The sequence below is a fragment of the Gallinula chloropus genome, assembly GCF_964237585.1.
Source record: "Gallinula chloropus genome assembly, chromosome: 1".
NCBI classification, from domain to species: Eukaryota; Metazoa; Chordata; class Aves; order Gruiformes; family Rallidae; genus Gallinula; species Gallinula chloropus.
In genome coordinates this window covers 16,393,818-16,416,796 of record NC_140085.1, presented here as the reverse complement: position 1 = coordinate 16,416,796, position 22,979 = coordinate 16,393,818, and the positions used below count along the sequence as shown (strand labels likewise).

The following is a 22,979-nucleotide window of genomic DNA, read 5'->3' as shown; positions in this document are numbered from 1 at the left end:
GTCACACAGAAGCACCTAGGAAAACATGCACAACGTTTTTTCTGTTCCTAGACAAAGGCACATCTCTATGTGATGTTGCCAATGCTTCACAAAATAATCCAAAGATTAGCAAGAAGGCCACAGAGGTGACATGTCAATTCTTATCTTTAACAGCCAGTTGACAATCCTACCATTGAGCCCTTGCGATGTCACCTGCGAACTCCCGAGAAACGGGGTGACCACAACAAGGGTCTGCGGGGCCGCAAGGCCGCCTGCTCCCCGCGCAGCTGCTCGCTCGGCCCCTCCCCAAAGGAAGGGCTGCGCGCCGTCGCCCCGCCCGGAGAGGAAGACGCCAGGAAACGGCGCGTCAGGGGCACCGGCGCTGGGGGAAGGCGAGAGAGGAGGAGGCGGAGGCGGGGACTGGCGCGGCGAGGCTGGCTAGGGCCCCCGGGGGGTGCCCGAGAGCCGCCAAGAGCGAAGGCTCCGCCTCGCCGCGCCCGCGGAGGGAACGAAGCTGCATCCCCGCCCCGGCGAGCCGTGCCCGCCCCTGCTCCCAAACAGGTCGGACCCCACCGCATAAAGGCGGCGGCGCGGGCGGCGGGGGCCACAGCTTGAGGCAGGCGGCTGAGAAGCATCATGTCTGGCAGAGGCAAGGGCGGGAAGGGGCTCGGCAAGGGCGGCGCCAAGCGCCACCGCAAGGTGCTGCGTGACAACATCCAGGGCATCACCAAGCCGGCCATCCGCCGCCTGGCTCGGCGCGGCGGCGTGAAGCGCATCTCGGGGCTCATCTACGAGGAGACGCGCGGCGTGCTGAAGGTCTTCCTGGAGAACGTGATCCGCGACGCCGTCACCTACACCGAGCACGCCAAGAGGAAGACGGTCACGGCCATGGACGTGGTCTACGCCCTCAAGCGCCAGGGACGCACCCTCTACGGCTTCGGCGGCTAGAAAGCCTCTCGCTCCCGCATCATTCCGAGAACCCAAAGGCTCTTTTAAGAGCCACCCACTCCGTCTTTTGAAAGGGCTGTGTCGCAGTGACTCGATTCTTGTGTGTATCGAGCTTGCTCGCTTATTCCCGTTCTCTTTGTCCCCCACCGCTCTCGGTCTCCACCCGCCATTTTCCTGCGGAGCTGCGGCCGGGCCGGGCAGCCATGGCAGCGTGGCTCGGGCTCCTCTAGCGCCCTGCTGCTCTGCTGCCCGCCCGCGTCCCTGCTGTGGTAGAGCTCGCTTTCCGAGGCGCGCAGCTCTGCAAGGGGGTTAAGGGAGGGCAGAGCACAACATTTTGCGTTTTGGGGAGACATTTACGGCTGCCTGGAAGTCGTGGAAAACGCCGGGGATTGTACGGCGAGCCCGGTGCCCGCCTGTACAGGGCTCTGGGAAAAACGCGCGCCAAGGCAACGGCACCTCAAGACCGCCCGACTCAATAAAACCAATAAACGCGATGGGGGGGGGGGGGGGAGGAAGGGGAGTAGTGTGGACGGGAGGAAAAATGGAGTATGTGGGGGGGGGGGGGGAAAGGAGGGGCACGTGTGGGCGAGGGGTGCGTCAGGTACAGTGGGAGGGGTACGTGTGTGTAAAATAAACCGCACAGAGCAGCAGATACCGCCTTTCCTCCCTCCCGCTCATTCCTGAAGCGGTAAGCTGCGGTGACGACACCGGTCTTGGGCATCCCCGGAGTGTGGGGGACTGGCGGTCTTTGTACGCCGAGCCCTTCTCCGTGCAGAGCGGATCAAGCGTCCGCGAGCTCTGGGCGGGCGGGCGGACGGCAACTGGCTCCGTGGGACTGGGCTCGGCAGAGCCTGCGCTCCGCTCTCCCGGCACTGCCCCGCTCCGGACGAGTAGCGCGCCAGTCCGAGCGGAGCTGCGGGGCAAACGAAGAAACGAAACTTTACCGGCAGCGAACAAGATCTCTGGCACAGCCAAGCCGAGGAGGCGGCTACAGAGGAGGAAACCCTCCATTCCCCCCGCACCTCCACCCGCCCCGAGAAGCGCAGTAAGCGCGATCCCCTGCCATCCACTAAAGCAGTGATTCAAACTCTTTCTCGAGTAGGTGGGTGGCTCTGAAAAGAGCCTTTGGGTTTTGCTTCTGCGGCAGGGACGCTTCTCCGGTACCGGCTTACTTGCTCTTGGCTTTATGGCTCTCGGTCTTCTTGGGCAGCAGCACGGCCTGGATGTTGGGCAGCACCCCGCCCTGCGCGATCGTCACCTTGCCCAGCAGCTTGTTGAGCTCCTCGTCGTTGCGGATGGCCAGCTGCAGGTGGCGGGGGATGATGCGCGTCTTCTTGTTGTCGCGGGCCGCGTTGCCCGCCAGCTCCAGGATCTCGGCCGTCAGGTACTCCAGCACGGCCGCCAGGTACACCGGGGCGCCGGCGCCCACCCGCTCCGCGTAGTTGCCCTTGCGCAGCAGCCGGTGCACGCGGCCCACGGGGAACTGCAGCCCGGCTCGCGACGAGCGGGACTTGGCCTTGGCGCGCGCCTTCCCGCCCTGCTTCCCGCGGCCGGACATCTTTCTTCCCTCAGTCGATCGGCCTCACGCTCTCTCAGTAAAACGCTCCCGGCTGATGGACGGGAAAGAGCAGATACAGCACCCGTGCGCTCAGGCCGCCTTTATACCCCCTCCCGTTGCCGAGCCGCAGCCTCCTCATAGGCTGGGGCGCCTCCGGCCGGCGCGCACCCAATGGCGGAGCGAATCTCGTCGTGACCAATAGCGAGGGCCACAGCTCCGGTTGGCTTCCGCCCTCTCTCTATAGGCGGCCAATGGCGAGGCAGCAGGGGCGGACTTCGCATGGCGGCTCCTCCCGGGACGAGCAGTGCTCGCTCCCGCCGCCATTGTTGCTGCAGCCCCATCCCCGCCCTGCCGCGGCTCAGATGGCCCCTTTCTGACCGGATTCTCTCTCTCTTGTCTGCCAGCAGCTGGCTCGGCAAAGCGCGGGCTGGGAAGGGGAGGCGATTGGGTTGTGTCAGCGAGCAGGAGCGCGTGGAAGGGGAGAGGAACTGGCGGGCGGGTATGGGGGGGGGGTGTGGAGGAGCGGGGTGAAAGCGGGAACTACTCCCGCTGTCGTTTCACGCGGCATCTTTTCCCCGCTGCAAGGGTTTGCTCCTACCCAACTCCGAGCCACCCGAAAGCTTTCCGACCTTCCAGCACTGTAACACGCTTCCTTGCAGCTGTAACCCATCACAGCTCGCTCATGCACGGAACTCCCCTCCACCCTCCCAAAGACACAGCAGGACAATGAAATTAAACACTTGGATACTCTCCTACTCTGACCCCTATTTTCTTACTATAGACAAAACTCCAATAGGGAAGAACTCATTATTTAGTTAAGCTCCTTTAGTAACGCTTTTCCTGTTATTTCTTTAAATACGTTTTTCCAACCTCCACCACTTTTCTCAAACTTTTTTTTTTTTATTCTGTATTCCTATATCATTGAAAATTATTTAAATAAAGCCATTGGCATTTTTTTATGCTTGATAACTTTCTATGGAAATCCCCTCCAAAAAAAAAAAAACAAACCCAAACAACCAAACCCCACAGTGAAAAGAGAAAAATATTCAAAGGAAAAAAAGTTTTTATTGAAAGACTCAATGCCTAAGCATTGTTAAAAATCGAAATAATAAAAGTTTTCTGAAAATGGAAAATAGACGGGGGGGGTTAAATAATTGCCGCTTTAGCAGACACACAGAATGTAGCAAAAATAAAAGCGAAAACCCGGGCTTTTCGTTGGCGGGATTTTTAAAATTCGGATAGACCAATAAGCGCCGAGATGTACCCACCGGCCTATCAGAGACGGCACCGGTGCTATATATACTCCTGCAGTGCGGAAAGAGCACAGTACTCTTTCTCCTTTCGCTTCAGTTTGCTTTAGAGCGATGGCGCGTACAAAGCAGACGGCGCGTAAGTCGACGGGCGGGAAGGCGCCCCGCAAGCAGCTGGCCACCAAGGCGGCCCGCAAGAGCGCGCCGGCCACGGGCGGCGTGAAGAAGCCGCACCGGTACCGGCCCGGCACGGTGGCGCTGCGCGAGATCCGGCGCTACCAGAAGTCGACGGAGCTGCTGATCCGCAAGCTGCCCTTCCAGCGCCTGGTGCGTGAGATCGCGCAGGACTTCAAGACCGACTTGCGCTTCCAGAGCTCGGCCGTGATGGCGCTGCAGGAGGCCAGCGAGGCCTACCTGGTGGGGCTCTTCGAGGACACCAACCTCTGCGCCATCCACGCCAAGCGCGTCACCATCATGCCCAAGGACATCCAGCTGGCCCGACGCATCCGCGGGGAGCGTGCCTGAGCCTTCTGTGGTTGCTGCCACTTTCCCCCTCCCTGTCATCCTTCATCCCCACATCCTAAAGGCTCTTTTAAGAGCCACCACATCCCCCAAGAGAGCTGTGACACAGTCTTAAATGACAGTTTGATACAACATTTTAACACACTGAAAGTATTTACGTGGTTTGCTAAGCAGTCACCTTCAACTACTCAGCTACAATGTTATGAGCAATGTTGCATCTTGTTAGCTTGTGGAGGTTGGAAATATCTAATGGAATATGCAGAAAAAGTAACTGCAAGATGGAGTAAGGAGGGCTCAGGTAAGATAAATGAAAAATACTCTTTCATTTAATAGCTTGCAATAAGTTTAATTAGACATTAATTAAATTGCATGACAGAAATTATAGACTCGAATTGTTTTGGTTGGAAAAAACCTTCAAGGTCCAGTCCAACCATCTGTCCAGTCCAACACTAGACTGTGTCACCAAGTACAACATGTGCTCTTTAAAACACTTCCCTGGGCAGCCTGTTCCAATATCTAACAACCCTTTCAGTAAAGAATTTTTTCTAATATTCAACCTAAACCTATCCTGATGCAGCTTCAGATTGTTTCCTCTTGCCCTGTCACTAGCTACCAGTGAGAACAGACCAATCCCCACCTCACTACAACCGCCTTATACACAGTTGTAGAGAGCTATGGGGTCTTCCCTCAGTCTCCTTTTCTCTAAACTAAACAAGCCCAGCTCCCCTCAGCTGCTCCTCATAAGATTGGTGTTCTAAACCCTTCACCAGCTTTGTAGCCCTTCTCTGTACAAGTTCAAGCATCTTGATCTCCTTTTTGTGGTGAGGGGCCCAAAACTGAGCACAGCACTCCTGGGTGTGGCCTCACCAGTACTGAGTACAGGGGAAGGATCCCTTCCCTACTCTTGCTGGCCACACTGTTCCTGATTCAGGCCAGGGTGCCATTGGCCTTCTTGGTCACCTGGGCACACTGCTGGCTTGTATTCAGCTTGGTATCGATCAACACCCCCAGGTGTCTCTCCTACAGACAGCTCTTGAGCCACTCCACTCCAAGCCTGTAGCTTTGCATGGAGTTGTTGTGACCCAAGTGCAGGGCACAGCACTTGGCCTTGTTTAACCTCACACAATTGGCCTTGGCCCATCAATCCAACCTGTCCAGGTCCTTCTGTAGAGTCTGCTTACCCTCTGGTAGATCAACACTACTGCCAATCTTTAGCCTATGATAATTGTCCCATGTCCTCCCCAGACATCATACTGTTAGGACCACATACATATGTTAGGAGCACAAGCAGATCTTACATTTTGCTCTTGCTAGGATATACTCTAAAAATCCTAACACTCTTTCAGATATGAGAGCTTCACCTCTGAAGTATGAGATGATAAAAAGTACTAAAGACTGCTGCAAAACATAAAAGTAAGCCTTGACGCAAAATATAAAACATGAAAAATTCAATTAACTAGTCTAATTGTTATTTAGAAATCTCAATTTTCTTTGCTTGCTTTATGACTTTGAGGAAAGGCTGGAGTAGAAGCCAAAGGAGACTTAGAAAAAGCAAAGGCAATCTGGTGGATTTTCCTGGGAAGACTGCTCTTCCATTTTACAAATAAATCGAGAGCACCAGCACTAGGGAAAGTTTCCTGAGGACCAAATTCAAGTGGGGAAGAAATAAAGTCACTATCAAGCCTTGGCATCTTTCTAACAGATGAGAGGCCTGAAGATAAAATATTCTTGTTTGGTTTTGAGAATTGAGGACAAGCATTTTGGTTTTGATGATAAGAAGAAGGTGGAGTCAGCAGAAGAACACACACAGAGGGATCAGGTCAAAATTTACTGGAGCCGAGTTGATTCAGTAAAGTTTTGTATTCAGGGAATTGCAGTTGGCCTTTATTTCATTTCAATTTCTTTTTTGACTGTTTTAAGCCTTGCAGGGCCTACCACTTGTAGCATTTCCATGAAATAACCTTTTCTATACATTCACAAATAAAACAATCGTATTAGAATTGTCTTTTCTTCTTTTTTTTTTTGGTCACAGTACCTTTTCCTGTGTCCCTGGTAATGGAGTCTGGCCTGTCCAACACACCTCCCAAAATGTTAACAGCTAAATCAGCCTGAAATGAAAGTTCAGCGGTTTGTGTATGGCGTCTTGGGAACTCTGCAGGACGTTTCCTAATGTGTGTTTCAGAAACACTATACAGGCGATAAACTATAGTAGGTAGAACTAATACAGCATAATGATGTAGGTATGGATGGGTGTATGCACACACACACACACACACACACACACACACTCTCTAGATGCACACATATCTATGCTTTTACGCTCACCCCAAATTTGAATTCTCAGTTTCCATCCACCTCTGTCTCTTTCCCAGTCCCCTCTGCCTCAGCACCACTCTGCTTTAATCATCTGGGTTCATGTTTTTATGGTTCCAACATTACAATATGATAGATCAAATGAAATAAGCTACTTTGCAGTCAGATTAGGTGAAAATTGTAGAGCCCTTCTGACTGAAATATTCTATTTTACTAATCTACTTACACATCACCACTTGCAGAGTAATTGGTGACAGCTTTATAAAGTTGAAGGTTGAAGTGCTTCTGCTGGAATAGCACAGAGACTGTGCCTGTAAGTGTAATTTCAAACGATTAGAATTTTAAATTTATCTATATGTCTGGGTACACTAAAAGTCTTCAGAAGGTTCCATCCTGATTATAAGCTTTCCCCCACATTAGCTGTGTATCATTAACTGAAATGACCTCACTCTGTGGCTAGGCTCCACTTTGAGGTGTTGAAGCTTTCAAGGCCAGGTTGAAGGATGTCCTTGTCCATGGCAGGGGATTGGAACTAGATGAAATTTGAACCCAAACCATTCTGTGAGGTTAGCAAAAGTTACAATGGCTAAAGCCTCAGACTTCTTATAACTGTAAATAAATAAAAGTCATGGGGTGAATTAAAATGACCTTAGTGGAACAGACACTGCTACCTGCTTGTAGTGCACACCCAGGCTCTGTAAGGAGCCCTCACTGATTCCACACTGTGGAATCTACTCTCTGAAGTGAATAAGGAAATTATTCAACTGTAACTGTTAATGCCTTGTCTCTGTTCCCAGGTCTTGAATTGGTGCTATCCAGTAAAATCACCATAAAGGACTGGGTAGGACTGTACAGTGTGAGCAATGTGGTGTTGGTTAGAAATGAAAGAGGTCTTGCCCATGCCCTCCCTGCCCTACCCTTCCCCCCACCCCCTTAACATTAAATATACTCTAGGACGATTGAACCAGTAGAAGCAAGGAATGAGGTTGTGCTTTTGTCATCTGACTTTTAAGGGAACACAGAACCTTTATGGCTTATTAGGTTTCCTTCATTCTCCAGGCTGTAAGTGCAATTTCTCTTCTCACAGCTTGCTGCATCCTATTACAATAAGAAATCTTAACTACACCATAGTATTCAAATCACAATTTGCTATTTTCTTTCTGCATCATTTGAGATTCTTTTATTCTTATTCATTATGAATTCAGATAGGTTTTATTTTACATACAAATATATAGAGGTGAAACATATAATAAAAAATACTTACACATTCCATTTGGAAGAGAAAAAGGTAGGCCACCTCCTCTACCCTAGACTGCATAGCCATTCCTCAGTTGGTAACATTGTAGCTCTTTTCTATTGCAATCCGTTTTCAAACAAGGCTATGAAGATCAACAAACTGCTCTGAGGGGCTTTAAATGAGGTTGGGGGGTGGGGGCAGGATGGGAAGGGTGTGAGGGAAGAAAGAGCCACAACACCAACTACAGTATACATTGTTGAAGCATGTTCACCTTCTCTGGTCCATCCCAGTGCTGTCTGACAAATTGTATCTAATGCAGCAAGCACTCCTAAACGAAAGCATGGGAAAGGTGCCTAAAGGGGCCTACAGGAAAGCTGGAAAGGGACTGTTTCCAAGGGCATGGACTTAAGATGGAGAAGGGGAGACTGAAAATAGGTATTAAGAATAAATTCTTCCCTGTGAGGGTGGAGAGGCCCTGGCACAGGTTTCCCAGAAAATCTGTGGCTGCCCCCTCCCTGGGAGTCCAGGTTCAAGGCCAGGTTGGATGGGGCATTGGGCAGCCTGGGCTAGTGGAGGGTGTCCCTGCCCATGGTAGAAAATGCCGAGGTAGAATTGGATGATCTTTAAGGCCCTTTCCAACCCAAACCATTCTGTGATTCATTCTACTTTTTAAGTTCCTATTTTAATGCTTAGGATATTATTAGGCTGGTCATTGCTCTGCACGTCTCTCAGAATCCAAGCAAAGGTGTATCCTTACAAGGTTGAAAGCTCCATACATATATGTATATGTCCTGATAGTATCTTCTGAAGAAGCCCAGAAATCTAATTGAGAAAACTGACAGCTCAGCACATTTTCTAGCTGCCTAAAAATTCATAAACAGCACCCGAGGAAGTACAAGTTCAAAGACAAATACATGTAGTCTTACAGGAACAAGTAAACTTCTACTCAAATATTTTGATAAACCCTTATTCAAAATGTTTACACCCCCAAAATAATCCCAAATCCCAGAAAAAAAAACCACCCCCAAACTCATTAAATACTTCCCCCCCCCAGTTTTATATTACAATGATAACAGATGTGAACACTGACAGCTATTCCTGTATCCAGTTCTTTTCAACCATAGTTGCCTGCACTTAGTTACGTGAGGGAGAAGCCTCATGTGCCCTGTCTCTTTAGATGTTACTCATGCTTTTTAGACTAGCTTCCAAAAAAAACCATTTCTGAGACAGATGTTCTTGCTGCCAAAACTTATGAATACAGACTGCCTTACCAAGTTCAACTGTAACAGGTTTCCAAAGAGCTGTAGGAAGTTTCTGCTTTGTGCTCAGACCCACCCAAGCCAGTAGAGTTAAAGGTGCAGGATTCCTGAGCCCATGGATGTAAATAGAGCTGTTCCCCCTGTCCCCACAGCCTCTTCTCCTTCAAAGCTGTTCCGGGTCTGACATAGTTGTAGTGATGCCAAAGCCTCTATTCTACCTGATGTTCTCAGCTTTATCCTCTTTAAATCAATGTATCAACTTTTACCCTCCAATTTTGACTCCTCCACCACATTAAGTATCCATAAAGTGCCTGTTATTCCCAGTCACTATTTGCAAGAAGTCTGGTGAGTTGCAGAGATTTTAGAGCTTTGTGAGTTTATTAGAAGTTTATGCACAGGAAATGCTGTGGAACTTAAAATTAGTTACAGCCAAGGGAAAAAAACCAAAACACGCAGTTGTTTCTAAACCACACCGGTTTAAAGTGTGCTCCAGCTCCTTTTATTGTGCATGGAGTGGCTCTTAAAAGAGCCTTTGTGTTTTCGGTGGTCAAAGATCCGCTCGGTGGAAGCTCAGGCGCGCTCCCCGCGGATGCGTCGGGCCAGCTGGATGTCCTTGGGCATGATGGTGACGCGCTTGGCGTGGATGGCGCAGAGGTTGGTGTCCTCGAAGAGCCCCACCAGGTAGGCCTCGCTGGCCTCCTGCAGCGCCATCACGGCCGAGCTCTGGAAGCGCAGGTCGGTCTTGAAGTCCTGCGCGATCTCGCGCACCAGGCGCTGGAAGGGCAGCTTGCGGATCAGCAGCTCCGTCGACTTCTGGTAGCGCCGGATCTCGCGCAGCGCCACCGTGCCGGGCCGGTACCGGTGCGGCTTCTTCACGCCGCCCGTGGCCGGCGCGCTCTTGCGGGCCGCCTTGGTGGCCAGCTGCTTGCGGGGCGCCTTCCCGCCCGTCGACTTACGCGCCGTCTGCTTCGTACGCGCCATCTCCCAGCACCCAGCAACCTCCCTCCGATGAGATGGGAATGAGCAAGTGGAGCCGCGCAGCGCCCTTATTTATAGAGCCGCCTCCTCTCCGATTGGACGACGCGATACGGGACCTCATTGGTTACCCTGAAAATCCCGGCCCGGGCCGAAGCGGCCGCGCTCTGCACCCCCCCTCTCCCCACCCCCACTGCGCCCCCGCTGAGACACAGACGCAGCGTTCGTTACCGCTTCTGCTCCTTTCACTTTCCCTTATCGCCCGGGTCCTGGCAGGTTAAAAGCCGTGCGTAGGCTCAAATTCAAGAGCTGTTCTTAAAGCACAAATTTCGTAATAGATTTTTCTATCGTTGGCAGAAAAGCTTCCTTCAGCGCTGTACAGAACCCTCTTTTACACAGACATTATCTCAAAGGGAAAGAGTGCCAGGTACCTCAAATCACAGAGGTAGACTCAAGAAATCCTATAATACAAGTTTCTAGATTTAATAACGGAGGGTGTTGTTTTAAGTTATTCTTCTCACATTACTTTTTTGTCCCTAGGAAAATCCTAGATCTGGTTGGTAAAACCAGGACTTTGAGAATACCGGATCAATGAACTTATTTGTGAAATGGAGATCTTAGAGGAATAGAAAAATGCCCTATTATTTGACTTGCCCCTAATCCTTAAAGCTGTAAGAAAACCAGAAGCAACCGCGAACGTTTGCTCCTTTCCCCTGTATGTGAGTAATCAGTAACTAGAGATAGTGCTGTATAAACATGAAAACTGTTTTTGCAGTTCTTTTCCTCCCACGATGAAGAAAACACGCACTGGAAACTTACAGGAGCTCTTCTAACAGTGATGTAAGAGACCTACCAGAGGAATGAGAAAAGCTTCACACGAGGCTCCTGTTTAACACATTTTCATTGAAACGTGTTGCCAGGGACATAATTTTTATTCATGGGTTACACCCACCGCCTCCTCCCCCCCCCCCCCCCCCCCCGCAGTCAAAACTATTTAATTTGCTCCTGGAACTGTATTTTAGAAGAAATACTGACAAAGAATTGAGAAGTTACATAAAGTTTATTTAGAAACAGCAGAATGAAAATTTGTCTCAGAGCAACTTGCATTATTTCCCTAGATAACACATCTGTCTCACTTCACTCCTTGTGGTAAATTATCAGTTCGAAGAAAATTTAAAAGCACATTACAGTAATAATTTAGAGGATTTGAATCGGGATTAAAAACGGTACATTCAGATTTGATTACAAAGAGCACTAGAAGTAATTTTTAGTGGGGTAAGACATTTGTTGGGGAACTTCGTGAATACATAAAAGGTTTTCACTTTGCAAAAGCATTACTTTTCACAGTTGAATTTAAACATTCCACACTGATCTAATAACCAAGCGTTTCAGCAGTATTCCACAAACATGAATGAAATTCAAAGTTATTTTAGAAATCGGATAGTAGAAGCTTCAGATGTCCGGTCCGAGAGTATCACAGCTCTTCTTAGGAGAAAGGGGGTGGCTCTTAAAAGAGCCTTTGGGTTCTCGGAACGGTGCGGGAGCGAGAGGCTTTCTAACCGCCGAAGCCGTAGAGGGTGCGTCCCTGGCGCTTGAGAGCGTAGACGACGTCCATGGCCGTGACCGTCTTCCTCTTGGCGTGCTCGGTGTAGGTGACGGCGTCGCGGATCACGTTCTCCAGGAAGACCTTCAGCACGCCGCGCGTCTCCTCGTAGATGAGTCCCGAGATGCGCTTCACGCCGCCGCGCCGAGCCAGGCGGCGGATGGCCGGCTTGGTGATGCCTTGGATGTTGTCGCGCAGCACCTTGCGGTGGCGCTTGGCGCCGCCCTTGCCGAGCCCCTTCCCGCCCTTGCCTCTGCCAGACATGATACCGCTGAGCTCGTGGAAACGAGAGTGTCGGGCTTGGGGCGGCGCGGCGGGTTTTGTGCGGTGGGGTCGGACCTGTTTGGGGACTGCAGCGCGGAGGGGCGGGGCTTGGCCTCGCTCCCTCTGAGCTCCCCGCTTCCCCTTTCGCGCGCCGCGCGTTTCGTGCCGTTGCCCCTCCCTTTAGCGGTACTGAGGCAGCGACACGTGATAATGCCGAGTAGACTGATACAGGTGTAGCTTAAGAGACAACTAGTTGATACAGCTGCAATATAAGAATAATTTGCGTGTTCTATATTTCATTTCGGTTCTTTGAGGCCTTTTTTATCAGGTTCTTTTTGTCTTTTGGGTTTGGTGTTTTTTTTTTCATATGCATATACCACAGACAGTGGGCCTGTGGATATAATAGTTTATCTAACTTTTTAAAATACGTCACAAACCATGAGAATTCGGGAATAAAACCTCGATTATAGCGGGGTATCCCGGTTATTGAATCACTCGATTTGCTCTTTGATTTTGTGTGTTTTTTAAAATTTTACTTCTTACTTTAATGCACTGGTAGGTGATAGGAATTGTAGTTTCACCTGGTTGCATTGATTCTCATGTATGACTTGAGTGTTTTGCACAGTAGCTTCTCTTGCACTGTTGTTTTTAGGGGAGCATTTTGCAGCTAAATCAGACCCTCATGTATCTGAGAGGTTCTATTCCTCCTTGTATATCTTCATTTCCAACTCCCTCCCTTCACTCCCTCCATTTTCTTAGAGATCTTACCAGTAAAGGCATACTATTCAAGAGTTTAATACCTACGTGATTCATTTTCATTTTTTAAGGTAATGTGGTTCTTTTAGACAAATATTTTGACAGTACTTTCCATTCTTGCTGTGCCTTAGACAATAACATGGATTTTTTTTACAGAGATTGAAAAAGTTAGTACTTAGGAAAAAAGTATTTTTGCCTTTCAGGGGTATTGATTTCTAATAGGGCAGAAAATCATTCGATGTTTTACTGTTGAAAGCCGGAAGCTGTATTTAAAAATACCATTCAGTAGCTCCCTTTCGGCTTGAAAATAATTTGGGAAGGTGAAAAAAAGTTTTCAGTATTGAGCGTTTGCTGCCCTCTCATGGACATTGTTTGTTGGTTGGGGCTGGGGGCATCTTTGGAGGGTTTTTTGGGGGGGGGTTGGGGTTTGTTTTGGGGTTTTTTTTCCCATTACAGGCTGAGCAGCTTTATATAACGTATCCTTATGGAAGCGTACAACATAAGATTAATCAATAACCAGTCTGTATTTTCATGTAGGCCACAGATACAGATGTAGCTTCTGCAAGCAAAGAAATCCCTGTTGTTCCAGGCCTTCTCTGGCAGATGAATATAATGGCAAGTGTCATGCTGTTTATGCACAATCTTTTCAGTATAGACCCAAAGGAAACTGGAATGGAGCAAGACAAAGGCTAAAACTCTGAAGGAGAAGTCCTAAAGTTTCAGACCAGTTCCACAAGGGACTTGATAGCATCCCAGGTTGGGCTATGGCAATAATCCTGGAGTCCCATGGCTAAATTCATGGTGTTTCCTCCCTAAGGCCGGTTTTCTCCTTCCAGGGAGGGAAGTTCAGGGACCATAACTGGACTGTTGTGGGAGATCAGGCCATTGTGAGAAACAGCAACCTGTAGTCAGGTCCTCTGTCATTCCTGAGAAATTCTGAGAGTAAGGTAGCTGTATCGTGCATTGGTAAGGAAAGGCACGTTCTGAAACCTTTGCTGCAGGCTTTGTAACTCTCTGAGTGCACAGGCAGGTCTCTGGGACATTAGTAACAGTGTAGCCTTACCTGCTGCAGAGCTCCCTGAACATTCTGCCACGAAAATGCACTTTATTCTACTCAACCCTTGGGAGGCTCACAGCATCTCCCTAGGAATGACTACCACTTGCAGACCCCTGCTGTGAGGTTATTGCACAACTCTGGGCTTCACTAATTACCTCCCCATGTAGTTCCTGATTAGTTATCCACCTCTGTAGACCTGAGGTTTTGTTTCTCCTTTTCCATGACATAAAAGTGTATTACACCTTCAAACTGCTCCATAATGAGCTGCTTCTGCCCATAAATCTGTGACTAAATAGAATATTGCCCCCGTCACTTGCTGTCTGTCTCCTTGTCTCCATGCTGTCCTGAGCAAAATGTCAGAACCCCTTTGTGACTGTAATGTGAGATAGAAAAGTAATATCTTCTGGAAGGTTGCTAAGATTCATAGAATCATTTGCATTGGAAGGGACATTTAAAGATCATCTGGACTAACCCCATTGTTGTGTGTAGGGACATCTTTCACCTCATTAAGTGAAAACTCCCTCCAACCTGCCTTTGAACACTTCTATGGATGGGTGATCAACCACTTCTCTGGGGAAACTGATCTAGTGTCCCACCACCTTCATCATAAACAATTTCTTTCTTATGTCCAATCCAAATTTACTATCTTTTAGTTTAAAACCATTGCCCCTTGTCCTGTCACTACAGGCCCTGGTACAAACTCTTTCTCTGTCTTTCTTACAAGTTCTGCTATTATAGTAAAAGGCCACAATAAGATCTCGTGTTGTGGTTTTTCGTAGCAAGGTTCTGGTGGAGAAGGGGAGCTGCAGGGGTGGTTTCTGCAGGAAGCAGCTAGAAGCTCTCTCCAGGCCCAACAGAGCAAACACCAGCCAGCTCAAGGCCAGAGTCATTGTTGACCAGGGCCGAGCCCACCAGCGACGGTTACAGTGCCTCTGGGAAGCACATTTTAGAGGGAAAAAACCACTAGCAGATGCTTTTTGCCACCACAGAAGGGAATGAGAAGCAGACACCAAGGTCAGTGAAGGGGCAGGGGGAGGACACGCCCCAGGTCTGGGATAGAGATGCCCCTGCAGCCCGTAGAGAAACCCATGGTGAAGCGGGTGTCCCCCACAGCCCTTGGAAGAGGAAGCACAGACTCCCCCCTGCAGACCACGGAGAGGGCCCTAGAGCAGGTGGAGACACAGAAGATGCTGTGACCCACGTTGGAGCAAGCCTCTGCCAGCACTTCCAGCCTGTGGAGAGAAACACAGAGACGAGAGTGAGACCCACACCAGAGCAGGTTTGTAGGGGAAGAAATTCCGGCTCCATGGAGGACCAGGCTGGAGTAGTCTGGGTCTGAGAGACAGAGACATTCTATGACTTATGACTGCACCACACAGAAGTGACCCACGCTGGGGCAGCTGGTAAAGAGCTGAAGCCCAGTGGCAAAGGACTTACATTGGAGAAGTTTAATGAAGACTGTCTCCTGTGGGTGGGATCCGACGCGGGAGCAGGGGAAGGGTGTGAGGAATGTGCTCCCCTCTCCCCCAGCTAAGAAGGAAAACAACTCGTGAGGAACTGACCGAAACCCCCGTTCCCCCAGTCCCTGCCCCTCCCTGCGCCACAATGGGGGGAAAGAAGGGAACGAAATCATGATTAGAGTGAAGTCTGCTAAGAAGGGAGGGGTGGGGGGAAGGTGCTTTAAGATCTGGTCAAACTTCTCATTAACCCAACTCTGGTGTCACTGGGTATGTGGTGCAGTGTAATAAATTAGAGGGTTTTCTTTCCTTTCTTCTGTGTTGAGTCTGTTTTTCCCATGATACTGATCACAGAATGATCTCTCCCTGTCCTTATCTCAACCCCTAAGCCTCTCAATATATATTTTTGCATTTCATGTAACAAATGCAGAAGCTTTTAATGTTATTACTGAAATAATTTCTCCAAAATTCCAGCTTTGATATTTTTTTAAAAAGTTAGGTTCTAAGAGGGACCTTTTAATTGTTTTTTCAAAGAAATGCTGAGGCCATGCAGAACAACACCATAACTACATCAAAAGAGAGAGTGATAAGGCACAGGAGTAACCAAAACTGATAGCAGAGAACAAAGAGATAATAAATTATATGCACAGAAATTACCTGTTTTGTAGTAATCTGGCTTTGTGGTGACTAATGACAAGTAGAAATCCTCTAAACCCATAATATCAAAGTGTTCAGCAGACTGAAGTGATTTATATATTGTATGAGGGGGTAACCTGACTTGAAAAGCATTCCTGTCCATGCTGTCCATTCCTGTCTTCATATGGAGAACTTTTTAGATAAACTCATGGATTCTTTTGCCATTATTTTTGTTCTCTATTTCTACTTCCAGTGCTGGAACATCACAGACTTCTGAAATCACCATTTACTGAATAAGTAAACCTCTGAAATAACAAGTTGACCTCATTGAAGAGAAAAAAATGAAAGCAAATCTGCTTTGTAATAATTTGCAATTCTGAACCCATTTTTTGACCTTTCTCCTAATTTTAGCATCTTAGGTTGTTTTTTTTTTAAAAAAAAAAAGGAGTGGCTACTTGTTTTTTCTATCTCAGTATGGCTGCTCAGTAAACACAGGCTGTTTTTTGCCTCTTGTTAAGCCACTTCCTCTTTTGCAACCAGCACCTCAGTTCTCCACATCAAATAGTTATGCAAAATCACCGATCAGTCTGGTTCCAATCCTGTTCCCAGAGCAGAGCTGTTCACAAAAAGCAGAATATGTTTTCTGCATTGTGTTCCAGGCAGTGGCATTCGAGTTCCTTAGAGTCTGTAATGTGGGGAAGTGTCCATGCAGTGAGAGCATTGTAGAAATACTTACACAGAATATACATTAGTCTGGGCATTTAGAAAATGTGGAGCAGGCTAGGGCCGTGACACAGCCCTTATAAACAGTTCAACAAACAAATGCTTCTTTGTCACAAAGATGTCCTGAAATATAATATGAAAGTATCATTGGAATCTTATTTTGGGAGATTAATACAACCCCTGAATGTGGTAGCAATGATCTCAGGAAGCTTCTGCTCAGCAGTTCTTAGAAAAGGATGCTCAACTGAAAGAGACAGAGATGGGGCACGACAGAAGATGATCCTTGCAAGAAATGTACCCAAATCCCGAATCTGCACAGATCGTCAGCATTCCAAGATGACAAAATTAGGCACTTTTAGTAATTTTAAGTTTTGACTTTTTATTATGAGTGTGCATCCAAGTCTTTTCCAGGTGTCCTGAAATATTCATCTTGGCACATGGCACATCTTGACAGATACTGGGCAGAGCTCCTCTCTTTCCCTTCCTTCTTTTCCCAGTTTCATGAAAACAACAGTTTGAGAAAATAAATTAATGCAGAGATATCCAAAAAGACTATGATACAACAAAGGCAGATGTGATCTGTCGTCAATGTGATCATAAATCACACACCTGAACCTCAGCTCAGGAGGTTAGGTAGAAAGTCGAACTGTGACAGCAAAATAGTATTGCCTGTTCATTTTGGTTTAGTAAATAATCAGAACAGCATTTTTCTGTGTATGTGTTTTGTTTTGATATTAATTTGAGCTTATTTCCAGTGGAGCTGATACAGCTAGTCCATTTAGTGTACCCACATATATATATATACATATACTATTTTTTCCTTTCTCTGGTGTGGAACAATCTCTTACATTATTGCCAAGCACCTCCAGCTAAGGACTATAAAATCTGCTCAGCTGAACCCATGGCTATGTAGTCCGTGCCTGTAAAGGTATTTTAGACTCGTATCATTTTACTGGTGTTCTCCATCACCACTTGTTTTCAGTGATGTGCTAATCTTCTAAATGCTCCAACTGATTTTTTTTTTTTTGGGGGGGGGGGGAGGGGGTGTTTGGTTTTATTATTATTATTTCTAAATTGTTATAATTTGAGTTTTCCCTCTTACCTTTCATAAAAGAGAAAGAAGCATCCTGACACCGCTCCCAATTGAGCAGGAGGGCAAATTGCAACAGACCAAAAGTGAATTGCTGTCATTACCCCAACTCATTTCGGAGGCTGAAATGTTTATTCCAGGGCAGTGCCACCGAGGTCAATTCAATCGGCAGGGATGTGTGCAATACAGTTCTGCCCATGTTTGGGTTTTGCCTTCTCGGGCTCAGCTGTAAAGAAATAAATTAAGCATGAATATTCCAGTTGTTACCTCAGCATACCTGCTGTTTGACAGGAACCAGTCAAAATGTATTCCCTTCCAACTAGTGGTAGAGGGCTGGAAAATTGTGGTTGACCCAGTCTTCTGGGGTCAGCGCACAAAGTTGGGTGAGACCCTTTGAGAATTAGTGGGTGTGACTCCTAACATCCTTCGCTTATGGTAACTATGAGGGTCTGGTAGGTGCATCTCCATCCCCAACAGGGGCACAGCCATGCGAGCTCAGGAATTCGGAGTGAAGGGAAATGGCCCGATAATGTTGCAGTGGGATGCGCATGCAGATTTGTATGTCAGAGAAAGAGGTAATGAACCCGAGTAAGGTCCAAGAAGTCAGAAGCACACAAAGAAGCAATGGCTTAAAACCAGGAGCTCTGTTCTTTTATTTATTTCCCTCTTAGTACAGAGATTTCAGACGCTGACAGTCTGCAAAACACGAATACCGCAGAAAACCGACCCCACCATTTCTCCTCCAAACCTCAGCGACCCCGTTCCCGGGTAATCCCTTCAGATAAACAAGGTTAACAGCTACAGACGCAACCGTCTATGTGGAAATCCGAGCAGGGAATTCCACAAAATCCCCCGTTTTGCCACCCGCTGGGAAGTGGTGCTGCCAAGCGTTTCCCCACCAACTCCCTCCGACCGCTGCTCATCGCCGGCGCCCCGGCATCGCTAAGCGGACCGAAGGGCATCGCTTGATGCAGTAACGGCAACGGCAGGAGGGTACGGTCGAGTCACCGGGAAAAGGAGAATGATGTGGGAGGCTCCGACCCCCGCCCAAGCGCTGCCTCCGAGAGCTTTTTTCCGCTGTAGGAATGAGCCGGATCCGCCCCTCCCCCCCTCCCCCCCACCTCTCACCCCCTCGAGATGCAAAGGGTTCAGCCCCGAAGCGGAGAACCTGCCGGCAGCACCACGGGCGGCTCAAGAAGCAGCTCCAGACACCCGTGCCTCTCGGGCGCCGCTTGTCCTGCGATTTGCAGGGAAGGGATGAGCTCGCAAGGGCGAGAACTGGGCTGGGACAGAAACAACCCACAGGAGGGGAGGCGAGCACGTACCCGGGAAGTTCATGAGCGCCTTCCGCCGAGTGAAAAAGCGGAAAAAAAACAAGCGCGTTTAACCCAAAAACTGCTGCGCACCAGCAAAGCCCCAGAGTCGCGGCCAATCTCGGCGCAGCGCGGGCTTTTCGAAATCGGTAGATCTCCGGGGGGAAGGCGGGAGTGATTCCGAGCGCGTTCTCATCCTCCGTCTGATCGCAGGGAAGATATGGATGGCCGCGACTCAAACCACCACTCCCCCCTCCCCAAGAGCCCTGCCCAACCTTCCCCGGGGTCTTCGGGCTCGCACCAGTTTCTTGCAGCTACCGGGAAGCTATTCGCATCCACGGCCGCGGGAGTGAACTGGAGTGAGCTGTGCCGCAATCAGCACTGCTGCCGTGCTGCCCGGCGCTAGTGGGGAACAGGAGCACAGAGGTTGGTACCGGTACCGGGTGGACCTTAAGCAAGAGCAGTGCCCGAGAAGGGAGCGAGTATTACACGCCAAGGTACACACTAACGAAAGGAAAAAGTGTTTCAGCTCTTTTCAGGAAACCTTGGGTGGCTCTTAAAAGAGCCGTTGGGCTTATCTGCGAGGCAGACAGGGTTTTTTTAGGGGCGCTTATTTTTTCTTGGGCGCTGCCTTCTTCGCCTTGGCCGCTTTGGGCTTGGCCGCCTTGGGCTTGGCTGCTTTGGGCTTCACCGCCTTAGCCTTGGCGGGGCTCTTCGCTGCTGCCGCCGCCTTTTTGGGCTTGGCAGCCTTAGTCGCCTTCTTCGGGCTCTTGGCTGCTTTTTTGGTCGCTGCTGCCGCTGGCTTCTTGGCTTTCTTGGGGCTCTTCTTCGCTGTCACAGCTTTCTTGGGCTTCTTGGCAGCGCTGGCAGGCTTCTTGGCCGCCGGCTTCTTGGGCTTGGCTGCCGCTGTCCTCTTCTTCGGGGCTTTTTCCTTCACTTCTCCGGGCTTCTTGTTGAGGCGGAAGGAGCCGGAGGCACCGGTGCCCTTGGTCTGCACCAGGGTGCCCTTGCTGACGAGGGTCTTGAGCCCCAGCTTGATGCGGCTGTTGCTCTTCTCCACATCGTAGCCGCCGGCAGCCAGCGCCTTCTTGAGCGCGGCGAGGGAGAGCCCCTTGCGCTCCTTGGAGGCGGACACGGCCTTGGTGATCAGCTCGGTGACGCTGGGGCCGGCGGGCTTGCGGGCTTTGGAGCCGCCCGCCGCTTTCTTCGGCTTCTTGGCGGCGGTAGCCTTCGCCGGAGTCGCAGGTGCGGCTGCGGCAACATCGGGCGCGGCGACGGGAGCGGTCTCAGCCATGTCGCGTCGTTCGGCGTTGGCGCAAACAATAGCGGCACCGGCCCTGCCACCCCCTTTTATAGCGGCGCCGCGCGCGCTGATTGGTGCGCCCCGCCCCGCCCCGCCGCCCGCCGTCGCTCCCGTTGTGTTTCTTCCCGGTCCAAAAAGGGGGTTTTCCTCCCGAAATCCAGCGCCGATGCACCCCGTTTCTTCCCGGTCGGCGAGAGGGAGTCCGTCGTACCAGCCAACGGAGTTTTCTCCTGGAAGGAACAGGAGTGAGGGAAAAACGACCCCAGAAACTCCGCGGCGCGGAGCCTCAGAGACCTCAGGAGAGAGAAACTTTCCACTTATCTTTTAAATTAAAATGAGACCACCGGCTAAATGGGGAGAGCAGCCGTGAATTATGGTACATTAGAAGGTCCTCTCTAGAGTAGGGCAAAGAACAGTGTGATTTGAACCGTCGATACCAGGGTAAAGAGATATTAAAGCCGGGGAAGTAACACAGCTTTGCCCCGTCGTGTCGGACGCGGATGAAGAGCTGGTTCCTTCGGCCGAGCAGCTTCTCTCCGAAATCACACAATCCCGCTCAGTGTACCTTCGGACACCGCGGTGTCTTAGCTGATGCCTTTTCGGTAGACGTTTGTGCTTTAGCATCGTACGTGAGGGGTGATGTCACTTAAGTCACTTCACCTCCACTCAGGTATTTCAGTGGATCTAAGCACCGACGTGCCCCTCTGAAGGCTGATGTTCCTGTCTCTGCACTTTCTGTGTAGCCGTAACAAAGTCGGTTTCATATGTTAAATTAAGGAATCAGGGCAGGTGCAACTGCAATATATCGGGGTTTAGTCTTAAAACACATAAAAATACTCGGTTTTGCCTGGCGATTTTTAAAATGGATCGGGAAAAAGAATCTGGGGAGCAATGAAATTTGAGTGGTCGGGGAGTTAGAGCTGAAAATTCCGTCCGTTGAGGACAATCAGGAAACTTTATTATGCAAAACCAATTTATCTGTTCTAATGAATGAATGTTGATAACTCTAAGTTTCCTGCTTTGATAACAGCATCTGGTGATTCACCGCATCGCTCGTCTCAGAAGCAAGATAGGAATTTATACCTTCTGAAGAGGGCTCCTGCCCTGGGGCAGCGACAGCTCCATATTCCGAAGAATACACGAATTCTCACTTTCTTCCTTCGTTTTCAACTGCATGATGCTTTCTTTTCGATACGAAACGGTTAACAGTCTGCCTGCAATTAAATGGTACTTGATACAGCAGATTCCAGGACATTACCAGCTCCTAAACACGGGTGAACAGATCTATTCCGGGTTAAGGAAAAAAACCCAAAACCTGTAGCAAACGTAGAGTTCCCTCTACCCGGGACTGTGAAAATATACAGTTATGCTGGCTTGAATCTCCATGACATTAGAGAAATGTCATATTTTCTGACTATGCGTGTTTACCTGAAAATGGTGAAGGGCTGCAGTCAAAGAAAGGACAAGAGTTATTCTAGCAATGTAACATACCGGTTGTTTGGGTGGTTTTTTTTCTCTTCTTGGAGGGAAAATGTAGGAAGAAATACAGATTTTTGAGGTCTCCCAGAAAACCATTTCAGCCTGTAAGACAAAGGCTTGAGACTGCAGAACTGTGTATAGATTACACACAGAAATTGGAAACTAAAATTATTACCCATTTTATCTAATGGTTATTGCCTATAACCTGAGTCCTCCTTGGCACGACTGGACACTGTGTCAGAACTGACACTCTGAGGAAAAGCTTTTTTCTAAAGTGGCAGTGCCCTCATAGGTAAAAAAGAATGGAGATTTCAAGTCGTCCCAGGCCAAGAGGATTTTGTAACTCTGGTCCACTGATATCTGCATAAAAGTGGTTGGCTTGTTTCAAGGTATTCATGTTTAATGTCACCTGGTAATGTTTTTATTCCTCCCAAATTCTTTAAGGCAGAAACTGGCTCTTTGATTCCTGGAAATAATAATTTAAAAAATCTATTCTTTTCGTTCTTCATACTTTCATTCTGATGGTTGTTTCTTGATTTACTTCTAAAGTTGAAAGTGTTTAGAGATTTGATCCTGATCTCCCAAGCCCGTCACTGCTCCATGTAGTATATATTTCTGTACATCGGACATTATCCATGCCCACTATGAGAGAGATTTATGACCAAGAAAACACAGATTAGTAGTATCAGGCTGTGGGTTCTCATAGGAAAAAAAGACATTATCATTTTCCCTACACTGTAGGTGAAATCAAAGAAGGACCAAGAAGGGCATGAACCAGAAGACGGGAAGGATGGGTCTGGATATTGAAGCAACTTGAAGATCATTTGCCCCCCTATGGCTCTTTTATTCATCTGTGTTTTGCATTTGGATGTTCAAGCATAATGTACTAGAACTATCCAAACATCTGGGGGTTAATCCAGTAAGTGAATTACTGTAGACTCAGCCACTGTAGACTAAATTTTTCTTTCAGTCACTGTAGAATAGAACTCCAAAAAGATAGCACATGCACAACACAGGACCTTGATGCAGGTACACCTATAAAGCAGGAAGGCATCCCCACATTTTGATATTCCATTATTTCTTCAGGAAGATGATGTATTTGGGTATCAACACACCATCCACCTTTTCTTCAATTTTTGCATCAGCAAGTGTCAGTAAAAATGCTGAAATATTTTTGTAAAATGCTGTCACATTTTTCCCCCCAGTAAATAAACACTCCTATGAACTAGTGCAGGCCTATGGAGAAGTTCTATCTAG

General features: G+C 48.6%; 6 protein-coding genes across 6 annotated transcripts; 2 read left to right on the top strand and 4 right to left on the bottom strand.

Annotated features, from left to right (window-relative positions):
• The first annotated feature begins 606 nt into the window (after positions 1-606).
• On the top strand, positions 607-985 carry LOC311190415 (histone H4). Its single transcript, XM_084262324.1, has one exon. The coding sequence runs from the start codon at positions 616-618 to the stop codon at positions 925-927; it is 312 nt and encodes a 103-aa protein (XP_084118450.1). The 5' UTR covers positions 607-615; the 3' UTR covers positions 928-985.
• A 1,110-nt stretch (positions 986-2,095) lies between these two features.
• Positions 2,096-2,503, bottom strand: LOC311200636 (histone H2A type 2-C; the record flags this gene model as incomplete). The annotated part of the gene is made up of 1 exon (XM_084274924.1): positions 2,096-2,503. Exon 1 carries the CDS (start codon positions 2,483-2,485, stop codon positions 2,096-2,098), a length of 390 nt encoding a protein of 129 aa, XP_084131050.1. The 5' UTR covers positions 2,486-2,503.
• A 1,346-nt stretch (positions 2,504-3,849) lies between these two features.
• On the top strand, positions 3,850-4,260 carry LOC311201658 (histone H3.2; the record flags this gene model as incomplete). Its single annotated transcript, XM_084276081.1, has 1 exon — positions 3,850-4,260. One exon carries the CDS (start codon positions 3,850-3,852, stop codon positions 4,258-4,260), a length of 411 nt encoding a protein of 136 aa, XP_084132207.1.
• A 5,282-nt stretch (positions 4,261-9,542) lies between these two features.
• LOC311201431 (histone H3.2) lies at positions 9,543-10,074 on the bottom strand. Its single transcript, XM_084275818.1, has one exon. The coding sequence runs from the start codon at positions 10,045-10,047 to the stop codon at positions 9,637-9,639; it is 411 nt and encodes a 136-aa protein (XP_084131944.1). The 5' UTR covers positions 10,048-10,074; the 3' UTR covers positions 9,543-9,636.
• A 1,008-nt stretch (positions 10,075-11,082) lies between these two features.
• LOC311190160 (histone H4) lies at positions 11,083-11,945 on the bottom strand. Its single transcript, XM_084262017.1, has one exon. It carries the CDS (start codon positions 11,906-11,908, stop codon positions 11,597-11,599), a length of 312 nt encoding a protein of 103 aa, XP_084118143.1. The 5' UTR covers positions 11,909-11,945; the 3' UTR covers positions 11,083-11,596.
• A 7,462-nt stretch (positions 11,946-19,407) lies between these two features.
• LOC311194917 (histone H1.03) lies at positions 19,408-20,248 on the bottom strand. Its single transcript, XM_084268160.1, has one exon. The coding sequence runs from the start codon at positions 20,232-20,234 to the stop codon at positions 19,551-19,553; it is 684 nt and encodes a 227-aa protein (XP_084124286.1). The 5' UTR covers positions 20,235-20,248; the 3' UTR covers positions 19,408-19,550.
• Positions 20,249-22,979: the final 2,731 nt, after the last annotated feature.

Coding starts and splice junctions, on each gene's coding strand:
- LOC311190415 (XM_084262324.1), top strand. CDS start 616: ATGTCTGGCAGAGGCAAGGGCGGGAAGGGGCTCGGCAAGGGCGGCGCC.
- LOC311201431 (XM_084275818.1), bottom strand. CDS start 10,047: ATGGCGCGTACGAAGCAGACGGCGCGTAAGTCGACGGGCGGGAAGGCG.
- LOC311190160 (XM_084262017.1), bottom strand. CDS start 11,908: ATGTCTGGCAGAGGCAAGGGCGGGAAGGGGCTCGGCAAGGGCGGCGCC.
- LOC311194917 (XM_084268160.1), bottom strand. CDS start 20,234: ATGGCTGAGACCGCTCCCGTCGCCGCGCCCGATGTTGCCGCAGCCGCA.